This window comes from Phyllostomus discolor, chromosome 2 (genome assembly GCF_004126475.2).
Source record: "Phyllostomus discolor isolate MPI-MPIP mPhyDis1 chromosome 2, mPhyDis1.pri.v3, whole genome shotgun sequence".
Classification (NCBI taxonomy): domain Eukaryota; kingdom Metazoa; phylum Chordata; class Mammalia; order Chiroptera; family Phyllostomidae; genus Phyllostomus; species Phyllostomus discolor.
In genome coordinates this window covers 40,858,646-40,874,641 of record NC_040904.2, presented here as the reverse complement: position 1 = coordinate 40,874,641, position 15,996 = coordinate 40,858,646, and the positions used below count along the sequence as shown (strand labels likewise).

Below are 15,996 nucleotides of genomic sequence, written 5' to 3'. Positions count from 1 at the left end.
GTAATTAGTATGCCCTGGAGTTGAATGTTTAAAGAAATTATGCAATCTGAAAAAATTAGAAAACATTCGAAAAACTGAAGAAAAACACAGAAAGTAATGATGTAAAATTAGCTGTTTCCACAAATGGGTCGAGAGAGTGGTGAGGCAAAAGAAAAGACTCCAACTGCTGCTGGAGACTCATGGCTCAAGCGTTCCTTTTTCCAGTCTGGACACAGGAAGGAGAGCTCCAAGACGGGCTCTTTGCCCATCTAGTTGGGCTTCACGAAAATGTGCGATGTGTGGCAACCAGGTTCTCTGATACTTAATCCCAATCTTGTAAAATTTGTTGTTTTTTGCCAGCAACATCTCTGATGTTGCTGGCTTGGCACTGCAAATGAGTCCTTCTGCATATTATAATTCCATCAGGTTGGCAGTGTCCCAAAACTTAACAATGTAAACTTTAAGATGTAAGTGCAGATATGTTGTCTAAATTTTTAACCTAGTGGTGCAAAGGAAATACATTGAATAGCTGTCGTATTACACACTTCATGTGTATAATGTGAAAAAGTTCTAATATATTCTTTGACATGCTTACGGTAATCTTGGAAATTAATATCCCCATTTCTCAGATAAGTAATGCATCTTAGAAGGCAGAATCATTTTCCCAAGGTGACACTGCTGAGGAGCAGAGGAGCCAGAATTCAATTCACACCCATCAGCTTGGAAAGCCCTTGTTCTTAACCACACCCCACCTTGAATCAGCCACATCAAGCTTATCCACCTGAGAAAACTCCCAAATCATCTGTTTCCGTTCTCATTGCAAGCCTGATTGCTGTGTTTATAGGGTTAATATGAGTCAAGTGACTCTAAAAAATAGTTATCACTCACTTCCAGAAACTTTTTAAGATAGATTAGGATTGTCATCTGATCTGAAACTACGTACAATTTTGTGCCTCCTCTGCCAAATTCATTCTCAAACTCTTAGAAATGTGGATGGCTCCCATTTTATTCCACTTTGATTCAACAAATGTGATTGTCAACTATTCATAAAGCCATAGTGAGGTGGTGAAAAAATTAGAAAGAGGGATTCAACTGGAGGAAGTATCACTTAGAAACAGATAGTACACTATACATAGAGTTTTGCCTGTTGGAAGATGGTACCGGAGCCACACCCACATTCCCTTGCCCCTCCTGGACATACGCAGTGAGCTGCCAATGAGGAGGGAAGCAAGCAAAGGTGGAAGGAAGGAAATAAGGAAAGGAGGGCAAGAAAGGATAGAAGAAAGCCAAATGATCGTTTTTGGCATGGTAGGAAATCTGTACATAAGAAGTACTCAACAAATACTTGTTGAAGTAAAAAATTAGAGAATGCTAATGAAGAGAAGAAACAATACACACTTGTCAAATTTAATAATTTGTAAGTAGTGGTTAATGGGTAAAGGGTTGAAAAATAAAAAGAAAAAATTTCATTCTTGATCATGTTGAAGCTACTTTCAAAAATACCTGTGAGTTAGTCATGATAATAGACTGTCCATCTCTTTTCAAAATCAGCAGTGATTCACCTTGATGCTCTACAATACAGAATTTAATAGTTGGATGGAGATGGGAACCATGTACACCCTCCTCGCACAAGCTCAGAATTTGCTCTTTATACTTAAGTAGGGCTTATTTGTGAGCTTTCAATGATAAAAGTCTGCTGACTGATCAAGAAAAAAAATCTGAACATCTCACTGAAGCAAGTGTTTAAATTATCTGGTTTAGCTTAAGAATCCAACTAGTCTTCAGTAACCACTGAACAAAGGTGCTGTCAGCACAGATATTTTTAAGGTATTTCTAAAGCCACACCTGATTAAGTACTAACCAGAAAGATGAAAACAAAGGCCAAGTTTTATTGAACACTTACTATGTACTGAGCATTTTGTGTGTGTATTTACATGAATTATTGTTCTCAGTTCTTGTATTGATTCTGTAAGTGAATGCACATTGTGCAGACTGAGGATTATGCAACCGAGTCGTTTGTCCTGGGTCACCAGTTCCCAGTAAATAGGTCTGGCCCCAGGCAGTCTGACTCCAGAGGTTACGTTTTTCATGACTTTGTTATATTGTCACCTCAGGTCTGCTAGTTGTTACATTTTTCTATTCTACAGTTATGCAGATCCCTTTGCCCCTTCCATTTCTTTTGAAAAGATGCTGAGCTTTCTAAAAAAGTGTTCTGGTGGGAGATCTCAGCATAAAAGCGATGCACAAGAAGCGATAAGTGACCGGCAGCGAGAGGAGCCAACAAAGCTGTGCCAGCACAGCCTCAGCCACCAGTATGGCCAGTTTCAAATCACAATTTTGGTCATACTCACAATTTTGAATAAGGGAAATAAAACATAATAGTCTTTTTAAAGAATTAATTTCTTTCTTCTTCATCTCACCTAGTGCTTATAATTCCAAACAAAGCTGAAGGAACTAATGTCTCCTTCTTTGGAGAGTGCAAGACCCTAAAATCAATTAGCTTAGACCAATTAAAACGCTGTTTTTAATGCTAAGGCACTTCCAGTAGGTTGCTGTAAATGTGGAGCATTTTTTCAAAATCACTCAAAGAAGAAATGTCTCTGTCAGAGTACATGTATGAACTCCCGAGTTCCACCTGCACGTGCACCGTGCCAGTACCGAGACCCGAAGTTCTCCTAGTGTGGTCCCTCCACCAGCCTGATCTGCATCACCTGCGAACTTGTTAGAAAGGCAGATTCTGGGGCTTCACCCCACCTACTGAACCAGAAACCCTAGGGGTGGACCCAGTAACCTGCATTTGAGTCAGTCCTCCAGGGGATCCTGATGCCCACTAACGCAGGAGAGCTACTGATACAGAGCACTACTGTGCCCCTGGAACAGCTGTGGCCCAAACAAATGGGTGTCACAGTCTTGTTTGCCATTCCTCTAGGTCAACACTAAGCCACAGCCACAGTTTACAAGCCCTGCTCACACAGGCTTTCCCATTATCACGGGTTTGCCCATAATCTTTATTTGCACACAAACCTCAACTTGAAAACTGCTTTTTTACATTCAGTATTTCCCTGTATTTTATAACGTTCATCTCATGCTTCTCTGGGCAAAATATATGCCTTTCAAACATGAGGTAGATAACACTTGTTTAGTAATAATCCAAAGCCTTTCTAACAACATGGAAAATACCATTTACCTGAGTAGCAATTGTACTAGCAAAATATAATTTCATTTGCATGATAAGATTTTATACTTGCTGTTTCAGGTGGTAAAGAGAATGTGAACTGTTAAGTCTAGAATCCTGAGACAGAGATTTTCCTCTTCTCCCTTTGTCTCCTGTGACTCCTAATCCACTCGGGTCATGAAACATTGATGAAGGGAAGCTGGTGGCAGTAATGGAGTCCTGTGAGGTCAGGCTTCACGGGAAAGACAGATCGTATTTCACTGGTGAAAAGTGCCTGGGACAGAAGAAGGTGGCTTGGAACAAAAATACTGATGCTTTATTTTCCTTCTAATGCCGTTCACAGGTCATTCATGACATTATTACACAAACACACAAAGCTCAGGTCTTGCCATGCATCCACAGTTTAAAATTTACTTCTTTGTTTATTTCCTTAATGAAGGAACCAGCAGGAAGATGTAAGAGTAGGTTCCAAAAGCAATGAATTAAGAGATGGAGGCTCATATAACCAGCTGGGAAAGAAATGCCAAAATCAGTTTGCCAAGTTAGAGACAGGACTGGGTAACACTCGACAAGAAAAAAATATTCCATCACCTTTGGGGTTTACTTTTCTACCAGGCTATAACCCCCTCACATTTACAAATTTGAAAGGTTGTAAACCATCTGCATCCATATATTTGTTCATCAAACATTGTGACCCAAGAGTGTCAGACAAGGGCTGTGACGGGATGAAGGGTAGCCAGCAAAAAGCCATGTCTCCACCCTAACCCCCAGAACCCACGGTAGTTCGTTTCCCTGGTACGTTTGGGTCCCGTTCCCTCCCTGCCTCGGTTGTCTGCGGGCCTTTCACAGGCCTACAGAGAAAATAGTCTGGAGGTGCACCTCTTATTATCCACAATTAATTTTTCAAAAAGAAAGTATTCATTGTTTGTCAAATTGAAAATTAACATGTTTTAAAATTCCAGCAGACTCTTTGCTAAGCCTGTTAACTGTGACTGAGCAGTTGGTGTCACCAGCCCTGATTTCATCTACCTGACTGTTAGTTAACAGAGAACGGTGAACTCAGGAAATGGGACGTAAGGCAGATGTGCGCCAACAGAGGGAAGGCAAAGGAAAGATGGTGCAGCGTGCAGACCTGCTACCCACTTAAAGAGAAAGACCTTACCACCACCATTCATTTCTACAGCTTCCCCAGTTCTACCTGAGGCTGATCCTTCTAACAAGCTGACAGCTTGAGTATCAGCTTCTAGGTCTCATCTTCTGATGGAGATTCTCCATTCCAGCTGCCTGTTAGAACCATATGGGAGACTTACTAAAATATTAATGCCTACCACCAAGGCTAATTAAAGTAAGATCTTTGGTTTCAACGTGACCAGGGCTGAGACCCTGTGAGATGAATCATGCGTGCGTGTGCCCACACATTTTGGCGCCCTGCCAGTTTGGGCAATATCGTGCTTGCAAAGTACTCCAAAAATGACATCAGTTGCAGGTGCTACTTAAACTCTAGGGGAATATGGGAAAAGGAAAAATAATTGTACTTTTGTGTTATGGGATTCCAGTATTGTAACACCATGTGTCTGATTTATTTCAGGCTCGGCTGACCAAAGAGCAGCGCTGGGGAAGTGCATTACTCTCCAGAAACCACTCCTTAGAAGAGGAATTTGAAAGGGCAAAAGCAGCAGTGGAGGTAACTGTTCTAAAACTGTTTTTGTGTCATGTTTCCAAGACAGGAATTCCAAAAATACAATTTCAGCAGGAAACACATGAAATGAGTTTTACTTTGCAGACATGAAATAAACCTGACTATGACTGTTAAAATGAGACCCATTACCAGAGAACTTTTGACTTCCTACCAGGAGTGACTAATAGATGTCCCCTCTTATGCCGATTCTGTGGTGAATTTGCAGTGACTGTCTGGAGAACTCTGAGACTCACCTGGGTTCTAAGATGAGCCTATATTATGCATCTTCTCTGTGTCTCCGTGAGGCCAAGATCCATGCCTGACATTTTTAGCTCTCTGGCATATACACAAGGCCTGAAACATAGAAGGTCTTGCTGCCCGGGAATATTATACATTCTCCTAACTGAGAAGGCATGGCTGAAATATTCCAGCCAATGGAGGGCCTATCCTGATTCAAGCTGTAATTTTTTTGCTGTTAAGAATATCCAAAACAAATGTAAGATTTCATGCTTTTTATGTCCAAGTACTATTCCATTGTATATGTACATACCACATCTTCTTTATTCAGTTGTCTATTGATGGACACTTAGGTTGCGTCCATATCTTGTCTACTGCAAATAATGCTGCAGTAAACCTAAGGATGCACATATCCTTTCAAATCTAAAAAACAAAATGAACAAAAACACAAATTCATAGATACAGAGAACAAACTGATGGTTGTCAGGTGGGATGGGGGTTGAAGGGATAGATAGAAAGGTGAAGGAATTAAGAAATACAAATTGGTAGTTACCAAACAGTCATGGAGTATAAAGTGCAGATAGGGAATGTAGTCCATAATATTGTAATAACTATGAACAGTGCCAGGTGGGTCCTGGAATTATGGAGGGATCACCTCATGAGTTATACAAATGTCTAACCTCTACACTGTACACCTAAAACTAATATAATATTGAATGTCACCTGTAATTGAAAAATAAAAAAGAACATTCCAAACAATTACAGTGTTGATAAATCAAATGAGATACTTAATTCAAACAATAATTTGCTTACTTAGCCTTTCAATGAGGAAGGAGGAGGAGGAGGAAGAGGAAGGAAGGAAGAAAGAAGGGAAGCCAAACAAGGCACTCTTTGCTGTTTTTTTATCCACTTTCCTTCTGGTCAGAATCACAAAGAGTGCTTCAGAAACTCCGTGTGTGGGACCCATCACAGCTTTGCCACTTCACCGTCTGAGAGTGGAGCTTTCCCCGAACCCAATTAGGAACTTGTCAGAATCTCCATTTTTATTGCTGATAGGAAGTCTCGAAAACTTAAAGTATTCTTGTAATATGGTTCGTTTATGTAGCTGTCTTATTGCTAAAATTTGGGTAAAATTGTTATGCTAAAAGCAGTCTTTCAGTAACTCCATGCTTGTAATACAATTAAATCATATTTTCAGTTTTGTAGTAAAAGGATTCTTTGTATTCTAGGAAATAATTCCAGCCATAATTTCACATCATCATTCAGAAACCCAGTAAGAGAACACTTTTATCTCATCACAACACAATCTACCCAAATTTCTTTTTTAATTTTAACCTTTTTTATTTAAAAAAATAATCTGTATTTAGAGCTCTTCAATGTGATCAACATATATATTTGATTGAGACCACACTATCCAACTGCATGGAGCCCATAGCTCAATTTATCTTAAAGGTAGATTTTTTCAGACTTAAGAACTAATTTAAATTTATCTTTTGATCTCCTGCTGCATGTAGTGCACTGAATTAGCACTAAAGAGAAAATTATTGGCCCTGGCTGGCGTAGCTCAGTGGATTGAGCGTGGGCTGTGAACCAAAGTATCGCAGGTTCAATTCCCAGCCAGGGCACATTCCTGGGTTGCAGGCCACGGCCCCAGAAACACTGATGTCTTTCTATCTCTCTCTCTCTCTCTCTCTCTCTCTCTTTCTCTCTCTCTCTCTTTCTCCCTCCCTTCCCTCTCTAAAAATAAATAAATAAATCTTTTAAAAAAAGAGAGAAAATTATTTAAAACCATAACATCTTGGATCACTACAGACAGAATTTATCTGTTCCTATTTATAATGAGGAAGACAGTAAGTTCACACTTTGAAGTAACATATCAACAAGACAAAAATTATCCATCTATCTCTATGTGATATATAGGTGTAGATATACTGATGTACAGATATACATACTCACAAAATCATTTCATCTCAGTTTTGGTAGACACCTTAGAAGTCATGTATCCCAACCAGGCACAGAAACCAATTATTTTCTATTCAGCCATACTTGGCAAGTTATTTATTCCAAAGTACCCTGTTTCTACTTCAACATCTCTAATTAGGGACAACTCACTTCTCTTCAGGAAAACCTATTTTAGTTTTTGACAGTCTCGACTGTTAAAAAGCCCTTCCCCGTATCCTGCTGAAATTGGCCTACCAGCAGCTTCCAGTTCTGCTTCGTCTGGGCCTCACCCTCCCTGGAACAAGGCAGAATCAGCCCGATCCCTGCTCTACGGTGACGCCCACCTCACCCCCCCACCCCCGGGCTTATCTTCTCCTGTCTCCTCCTTGTCTCTCCTCAGTTGTTATTTCAGTCTCCCTCTGAGAGCTTCATTTCATCAACAGTGCGGGCCTCAGTTTCCATACCTGTATGGTCCTTTCCAGTTACAAAATCCTAGGAGGCTGTAAGTTACTTCAAGTAGTCATTCATTCGACAAACATTACTGGCCCTCTATATGTGCGGGCTGCTGAACTAGGAACTAGGGATAATGAGCCAGCCTTAATTAGCTCACAGTAGCATGGGCCAGAGGACCAATGTGGACAAATCACTTGTTCCGTCTACTTTCCTTTCCTTATCTGTAAGGTGAGGGAATTGGGCTTCTAACAGACTAAAATCCTATAAATAGAAAGTACAAAATTTCCAGCAAATCAGAAAATTGTAAGCAAATTTGCTTGGCTGGAAGCCTGGAACTGAGAAGCTTCCTGAAGGAATAAGGGAGGATGATTGCTGATCAGAAGGTGAGAACAGGTGTGAACAAAAAAAGGTGAGAGATGGGGAGTGTTTCACTAAGCTAATGGTACATCAGACCACAAAGCCACACACACACACGGGGTCTGTACTTCCTGCCATTATTCATATCCAGGGCATAATCTAAGTGCATAGCAGAAGACATACTAAAATGCATCAGAGGCTTGGAAATATACACACCCTTGACCCAGCCACTTCTTAGAATTTACCTTAGAGAAATAATTGTGAAAGTTGATGATATTTTATCTATAGAATTGTTTCAAGTGGTAAAAATGGTAAAAATTTGGAAACAGCCTAAATGTCTCATGATACAGATTAAACTAAAATATATCTCTATTATCTCTAAAATCTCTCTCTATAATATAGTTTTACAAAACTATATTACAGAAAAATAAGATCATGTAAAAATAGTGATAATTAGAATAATAATTTATACACTGACAGTTTTAAAATAGGATCCCAACTTTATAAAACAAAAATAGCGTAACACCTAACATGTTCAAGTACGTGCTATGAGCCAGGCACTACATCGAGAGCGTTATGTGGATTCTCATTCACCTCTCACAGTCCTATAAGGGATGTGATACTACTAGTCTCACTTTGCAGGTGAGAGACAGAGGCTTAAACAGATTGCAGTTATGTGTCATTGTATAATCAATTAAGATAGATTGACAAAGGAACAACCCTAATTTAGCAAGCTACAAACACATGGTTTTCACCCAGACCCCGAATCACCACACTCTACAGTAAAGGATAAAGAGCGTGTGTCGAAACGGATGGCTGGATTTGGGATATTTTATTTTGTCTCGTAGTTTATCTGTATTTTCCAAATGTTCCATCAGAAACATGTGTTATGTTGGTAATTGAGGAAAAAGTGGTAAGTTATAGACATTACAGAGGACATAAGATTCTTACAAGAACCGGAAGTGCCCCTTTCTTCATTCTTAGACCAATAAGGAACAGTACCGCAGATCGACTTCGGCAGACAGACAGTTCCTAATAATAGTTGAGAACGAGATAAAAATCATTTTCTAAACTGAATTTTTCCAAAGTCTCCATTTTATATTTTGTATCATCTGATTTTGATAGTCTTTCTATTTCACAGTCTATTTCCATTCTTAGGTGCTAACTTCTTTATTTTATTTATGTATATATTTTTTCCACCATCATGCCTAATGACCTGGCAGCTGGCCCCCAGTCCAGCGTCTGCCCCCCAGTCCCCTCCTGAGCCCTGGGGCGCTGATGTCCTCCTCCTCTTCTCGCGCAGCAACCTCGCTGCCCACCGTCTCTGTCTTTCCCCGACAGAGGAAACTCTCTGCCCTCATCCCCACGTGGCTGGATCCTTCTCCTCGTCTGAGTTTTAGCTTGAGCGTCAGGGCTTCAGGAAAGCTGACCCTGACCACCCGTTGCTAGCACAGCACCTAGAGCTTTGTTTTTCCTCCTCATATTTATCACTGGTTTGTTTTGATTTATTTGTCCATTTGTTGTCTTTCTGCTTTCAAATGTACCTCCCGTGAGAAAGGGGTCCTTCTCTCTTATTTACCACTGTACCTCAATATCTAGGACAACATCTGGTACCTAGTAAGTATTCAGTAAATATTTGTTAATTAATAGATGGATAACTGATTGTTAATCACCTAATGTAGGCAATTCGTTCTATCATCCATAGATATCATTGCATGTAAAGTGCCATATCACCTCAATAAAATTTAGTACCTACATTTTCAAAGCTAGTATAAACAAGCAGTTCTCTCTCTGGCATACAGGTTCCTGCCAGGGACTGTGCTGAAGCGTCATCCCCTGGGTTTGTCTTGGTCTCAGTGTCAGTCAGTGAGACACATATAAGAATGCAGGAAGCAGCAACCAATTTTCTGTGGAGCAACACTGGGCACGTCTTGTTTCCTGCATGGTACAAACTAGTTTTTACTTATACTAAGTAGCACCTGGCAACATACAATGCATAACATTTGAGTTAAAATATCCTAAAATGCAGTATCTTCTACTGGAGAAAAGATGGCTGATGCACATGCATATTTATTGCATATCATAAATGACCTGGGAACTATTCTGTGCAAAGGCTGACATGGCTCAAGCTCAAGGTGGTCTCGTGAGGCTTTTTGCCTCCATAGGCTTTTTGCCTTCATTAAAGAAAAATCACTGCGAATTTATCTCTGTTCAAAGTTTTGTAATTTTAGGACAAAGAGCCAAAAATTCCTATTTGGGGCTTTTTTTTTAATGCATCTTCCCTCAATAAGAATGGAGAAGACCTTCCTCCCAGGTATTTTCCCTAGCCAGCAGCCTAAATGCACTGTCAGCAACAACAGGTCCCTGGTAAGGAGCACAGGGAGGAACAGAAGTGCAAAGCAGAGAAGGAGCCCTAAGAGCTCAGTGAAGCCTGAAGCTGCCTTCAGGAAGGGAGATCTCTAGAGAGAACTGTGTGGCATCTGCAGAGGAGGAAGGGCATGCGGGCAGTCGGCAAGCCTGCAGCCACACCAGAAATACTGCCTTAGCAGGGAGGGGAAGAGCCAGCCAGCACCTAGAATTGTGTTTAGCTGGTTAGTCTCACCAGGTGCCTCTGCCTTCAAATTCATTAGACATGTTTCAGCTTCTTCTATGGGCCAGGCACTGTGCTGGGTGCTACAAATAGAAAATTGAGTAAGATTGTCTCTTAGAGTTAGAAGAATTGCAGGTATGAGCAGCTCAGGAGATTGCTCAAGTATAGCTTATCACGTGGTATAGTTATTATAGGTTTACATTTCCATCTCCACACTGGACTCTGGCCTCTTACAGACAGGACTGTGTCTCATCTGTCATTAGAATGCATCTCCATACTGCTTTCCACAGTGGCTGCACCAGTCTGCATTCCCAACAGGGCAAAAAGGTTTCCACATCCTCACCATCACTTGTTTATTGTTCATGTATTGATGATAGCCATTCTGACAGGTGTGAGGTGATATCTCACTGTGGTTTTAATTTGCGTTTCTCTGACAATTACTGATGTTGAGCCTCTTTTCCTAAGTCTATTGGCCATCTGTATGTCCTCCTTGGAGAAGTATCTACTCAGATCCTTTGCCCATTTTTTAATTGGATTATTTGGGGGATTTTGGTGTTGAGTGTTGTAAGTTCTTTATAAATTTTAGATATTAACACCTTATCAGATTTATCAGCAAATGTGCTCTCCCAATCCATGGGTTCTTTTTTATTTTGTTGATGTTTTCCTTTGCTGTACAGAAACTTTCCAATTTGTTGTAGTCCCATTAGTTTATTTTTTATTTTGTTTCCCTTGCCTGAGAAGAGATATCTGATAAAAGATTGCTATGAGCAATGTCTGAGATTTTACTGTCTGTGTTTTCTTCTAGGATTTTCATGGTTGCAGGTCTAATACTTAAGTCTTTAGTCCATTTTTAATTTATTGTTGTGTGTAGTATAAGAAGGTGGCCTGTTTTCATTTTTCTGCACTTATCTGTCCAATTTTCCCAACACTATTTATTGAATAGACTATCTTTAGCCCATTGTACATGCTTGCTTCCTCTGTGAAATATTAATTGCCTATAAAGTTATGGGTTTATTTCTCGGCCCTCTATTCTCTTCAGCTGATCTGTGTCTGTTTTTATGCTCGTACCATGCTGTTTTGATTAATATGTCCTAATAGTATAGTTTGATAACAGGTAGCATGATTCCTCCAACTTTGTTCTTCTTTCTCGGGATTTCTGTCACTATGTGAGGTCTTTTGTGGTTCTGTATCAATTTTTGAAATATCTGTTCTAGTTCTGTGAGATATGATATTGAGATCTTGATAGGAATTGCATTGAATCTATATATTGCTTTGGGAAGCATGGAGATTGACTATGACCATCAGATTTAAGAGTCACCTCACAAATTAGGTTTTAGGTTTAACTGGTCAGGTGGCAATAATACAATTTTGTCTTCAAAAGTGAGATTGAATTATTTCTTTTATTAATGAGGTTTGATTTTATGAGTTGACCACATTACAGTGATCATTTGGATCAATAATAAAGCTATACCCCATTCAAAATAATAGTTTAGCACCCTTCAGGTTGGTTGGGATGGGTGAGAACACACACCCATCCTGTACACACACACATACACACACATAATTATAGACTGCTATGAATTTAGGTAGAGCTCTTGACTTAGTCAGGCAAGGATCCCTAGTATAATGGAAGGGGCCACATGAGAGAAAGCAGTGCAGCTTCTCAATCTAGCTTCCCCCGGAGTCCCTATTATGTGTGTGCAGCTGTTGTTGACACTAACTCCCCAAGGCAGGCCTTTTCCACTTGGGCTTTGCATCATTACTCAGGACTTAACATAGCCCATCCTGAACCCACTTGGTTCTCAGGCTAAATGCAGACATCAGGAAAGATGAGGCCTCGTGCTGTGTGTCCATCACAGAAGGGGGAGAAAAAAGGCAGAGGTGTGGCCCAAGCACCATCTGCACCTCTAGCTCCCTGGCTTTCCAAAAAGCCTACCACCATTCTCAAAGGGAGGAGCCTAACTTTTACAAAAATTTACTTCTTTTGCATGTTTTTATTGTTGTTCAAGTACAATCATCTCCATTTTCCCACTACCACTTTCTCAAATTTAAAAGCACCTGTGGACTATGAGAAAAGAGTACAAGGAAATGAAAGGGTGTTAATTTATCTCTGGGTGGAGGGATTGAGAGATTGTTAATTTTTATTGACAATTTCAATGTTTTTTTTAATTATTTATAATGATAATGTATTACTTTCATAAACATTTGTATCAGATCAAGGTTAAGAGACCTGGGCCTGGCTGATGTAGGTCAGTGGCTTGAGTGTGGGCCCGCGAACCAAAGGGTCAAGGTTTGATTCCCAGTCTAGGGCATATGCCTGGGTTGCAGGCCAGGTCCCCAGTAGGGGGCATGAAAGAGGCAACCACACATTGATGTTTCTCTCCCTCTCTTTCTCCCTCCCTTCTCCACTCTCTAAAAATAAATAAATAAAATATTTTTAAAAAAAAGGTTAAGAGACCTGGGCCTTGATTCTCCTCTGTCACTCCCTGCTCTGGCAAGCTTGGGAACATCCTTTTCCCTCTCTGAGCCTCAACTCTTTCACCCATAACTTGAGACCATTAGACTATATCCATGCCACCCTAACGTGGCTACCCATTGGAACTACCTTGGGAGTTTCCAAAAATCCTGATGCCTGTGTCCCACCTCCAGAGACTGTGATTTCATTGGGCCTGACCCTGGCCTGGGTCTTGGAATTTTGAACACACTTCCCAGGTCATTTGATGTGCAGACAAGTTTGGGAACCTCCTGGTTCAATGATTTTTAAGGTGGCCTTCTGCTGTGCCAGTCTGTGACTATATGATGCTTCACTTTTGCCTAGGGCCATCCTTAAGTACCAGTTCTGTTTTTAGCAATTGCTAGGAAGGAATATTCTAAATCTTTCCTAGGTGACCCATTTCAATGTCTTGCAATCATTTCAATCAGAGTACATTTTCTTTATGTCTAATCTAAATTCCTGCTGCAGCAATTTAAGCCCTGATATGAAAAGGGAGCATCTAGTTATGATCGGATCTGTTGCTGAATTCCTTGCACAGACTTACATCACCAGCTTCAGTCATTTTTTTCAATCCCAACTGAATTCTCTCATTACCCAGTCTTTACCTAACAAGTTCCTTGTCAAGGTCCCCATTGTGAAGGGGAATTGTGAGATTTCTTGCTACCGTATTGCCCAAAATATATTTTCCAGTTTCTTCCAAAATCATTTCTAGATCTGTGTTCTTATAAAGTTCTTAATTCTTTCATTTTTTATTGCTTTCTTTAGCCTTCTTTCCAGATTTCCTCCATCATTCTTTGGTGTTTTTTTCCTTTATTTGTGTGTTTATTAAAGTTAACAAATTTCAACAAAACTAATTACAGGGGACATGTCACATGTCTGGGCCGATGCCCAAGTTTCAACAATAGTGACTGAAAAGACTGTGGCATTCACAAAATTATTATTTCCCACACTGAAAAACTATAGTTTGACATTCTTTACAGTTGTGCCAGGAATTGGAATGGATGAATGACGTGAACACGAGTCCTCTTTTTAAATCTTTCTTAGATAAGTTCAGATTTTATCTATGAACACCCCAAGGCTGAATTTGCTCTCTGTATATTTATGAACCCGTCTCACATCTCGCTGTGGCCCTTCATCTGCAAACAGCCCCGGCTTCGGCACTCTGGTTGCAGGGCCCTTGTGAAACCTGACCTGCATGGAGGGGCTTGGTTCCTCCTCGCAGCTGTGTCACATCTGCCTGGGCAGCGGTAGGCAGGAATGCAGCAGCTTTGAAAAGTTTTGCCTCGTTGCTAAGCATGACATCAGTTGAGCAACATTGTGATCCAGTAAAATTATTCCGGTTCTTCAGTATTTTTACAGGATCTCTGAAATATTTTCAAAAGAACAGGAGCATTTTGCATAAACCCACTGAGCTATGCTGACTGCTAAGAAACCTGTGTGACATGACTTGAACCGAGCCGTATGCTTTTATCCCCTCTACGCCAGCGATATCTAAATTGTTTCTGCGATGAAATGGTTATGTTCCTAAAGCCCTGTCAAAGGAGGCTTCTCTGCATAAAATATGGATGTGATATGTACAGACAGAAGGCCTTTTCTGCTTCAGGAAAATAAGCACAAAGCAGAAAGCTCTCAGGTGTTGTGCCACCTGGTCCTGTGGGTTTGGTGATCTAAACAGAAGCCTGCTCGTGGGATTTTAGGGTAGCACACAAGTGAGGAGGAGCAACTTAAAGTTGATTAGGAAGTTGAATTAATCCTCATAAATTGAATCCTGTGGTCATTTATTGGATTAAAATAACATTACTCTTGTTAAGTGACTGTTCCAGTCAGACCCTACACTAGGTAAGAGAGAGAGTGAAATGAGAGACACCATCCCTGCCCTCAAGTGGCTCAAAATCTGGTGAAAGATGAAGGGAAGTAAGAACCCTAACACAGCGTCACAGGTGCCACAGTACAAGCGAGCCCCTGCTCCCCCTTCCACTCGTAGTTGTCTTCGTGACCTCACAGAGCCCCAGGACACAGCCCTTGCTCCTGTCTCCTCCTACATTGTCCCTTCACCGTCTCTTTCAGTTCCATGAATTTAAAGGCTGACTAGACCTTGATGGCTCTCAATCTGACTTTTCAAACATACTTCTCCCCAGAGATCCCAAGTGAATATCCAATTGCCTACTGATGCTGCCACTTGGGTTCTAGTATTCATTGTGTACTTAACATACCTAACGCCTAACTCTTCATCCCAAAACAGTCCTCACCCCGCTTCAATAATAGTGCCACTATCTGCTCAGAACAAAACCCTGAAACCCTTTCTTCCTCTACAGCCTCACATCTAATCCAACAGAAGGTCCTATTGGAGTAACATCCAAACCAAAGGCATTCAACCAAATCTATTGCCAACCCTGTGCAAACTTTCCTCCACACCAGCAACATCCCTCGCCCCAACCACTGCCACAGCCTCCTTCCTTGCTGCCTGTCTTCCAGCCTTGCTCCCTAGAGAATTCCAAGCTCTCTTCTCAAAGGGCACATAAGATCCTATCCCTTCCCTGCTAGTAATGGCAGTTAAAAGCTGCCCATAGTTTCCCATCACAAATAAAATGAGAAATAACATCCTTTCTTATGGTCCGTCGGACGTGATCTGGCCCCTGTTATCATTCCCTCTTGTCCCTTGTCCCCACCCCAGTGAGACATTCCAGCCACACTGGTTTTTCTGCCCATTCATTCCAGGCTTAGTTCCATCTCTGTACTCTGTGCCTGGAATGCTCTTACCTGGATTATTCAGATCTTAGACCCCTTTAAGAGGTCTTCCTTAATGGCCTTTTCTAAAAGAAGTCCTCCATAATTGTCCTATGTAATTATTTATTTTTCTTTCCACTCACAAAATGTATATTATCTACATAATTATTTCTTAAAGTGCTAACCATTATTTGAAATTATAGTATTTACTTATCCATATATTTTTTTACTCTTTATCTGCTCCCTCTACACTGGAAACTCCATGACAGCAGGGACTTTGTCTTCTTTACTGTCGTACCCCACTCCCTCGAATGACACACAGCTAGATAATCACAAACCATACGAGTGCAAATGAAGGCAAAGTA

General features: G+C 40.7%; 1 protein-coding gene across 11 annotated transcripts in view; it reads left to right on the top strand.

Moving 5' to 3' along the window:
• Positions 1-15,996, top strand: part of PEX5L (peroxisomal biogenesis factor 5 like) — a 205,476-nt gene that overhangs the window by 151,521 nt on the left and 37,959 nt on the right. For all 11 annotated transcript variants that reach the window (XM_036017731.1, XM_036017733.1, XM_036017729.1 and 8 more), the window contains one exon: positions 4,743-4,838. In XM_036017731.1, coding sequence (XP_035873624.1) covers positions 4,743-4,838 — 96 coding nt within the window. The remainder of the gene's footprint in view (positions 1-4,742; positions 4,839-15,996) is intronic.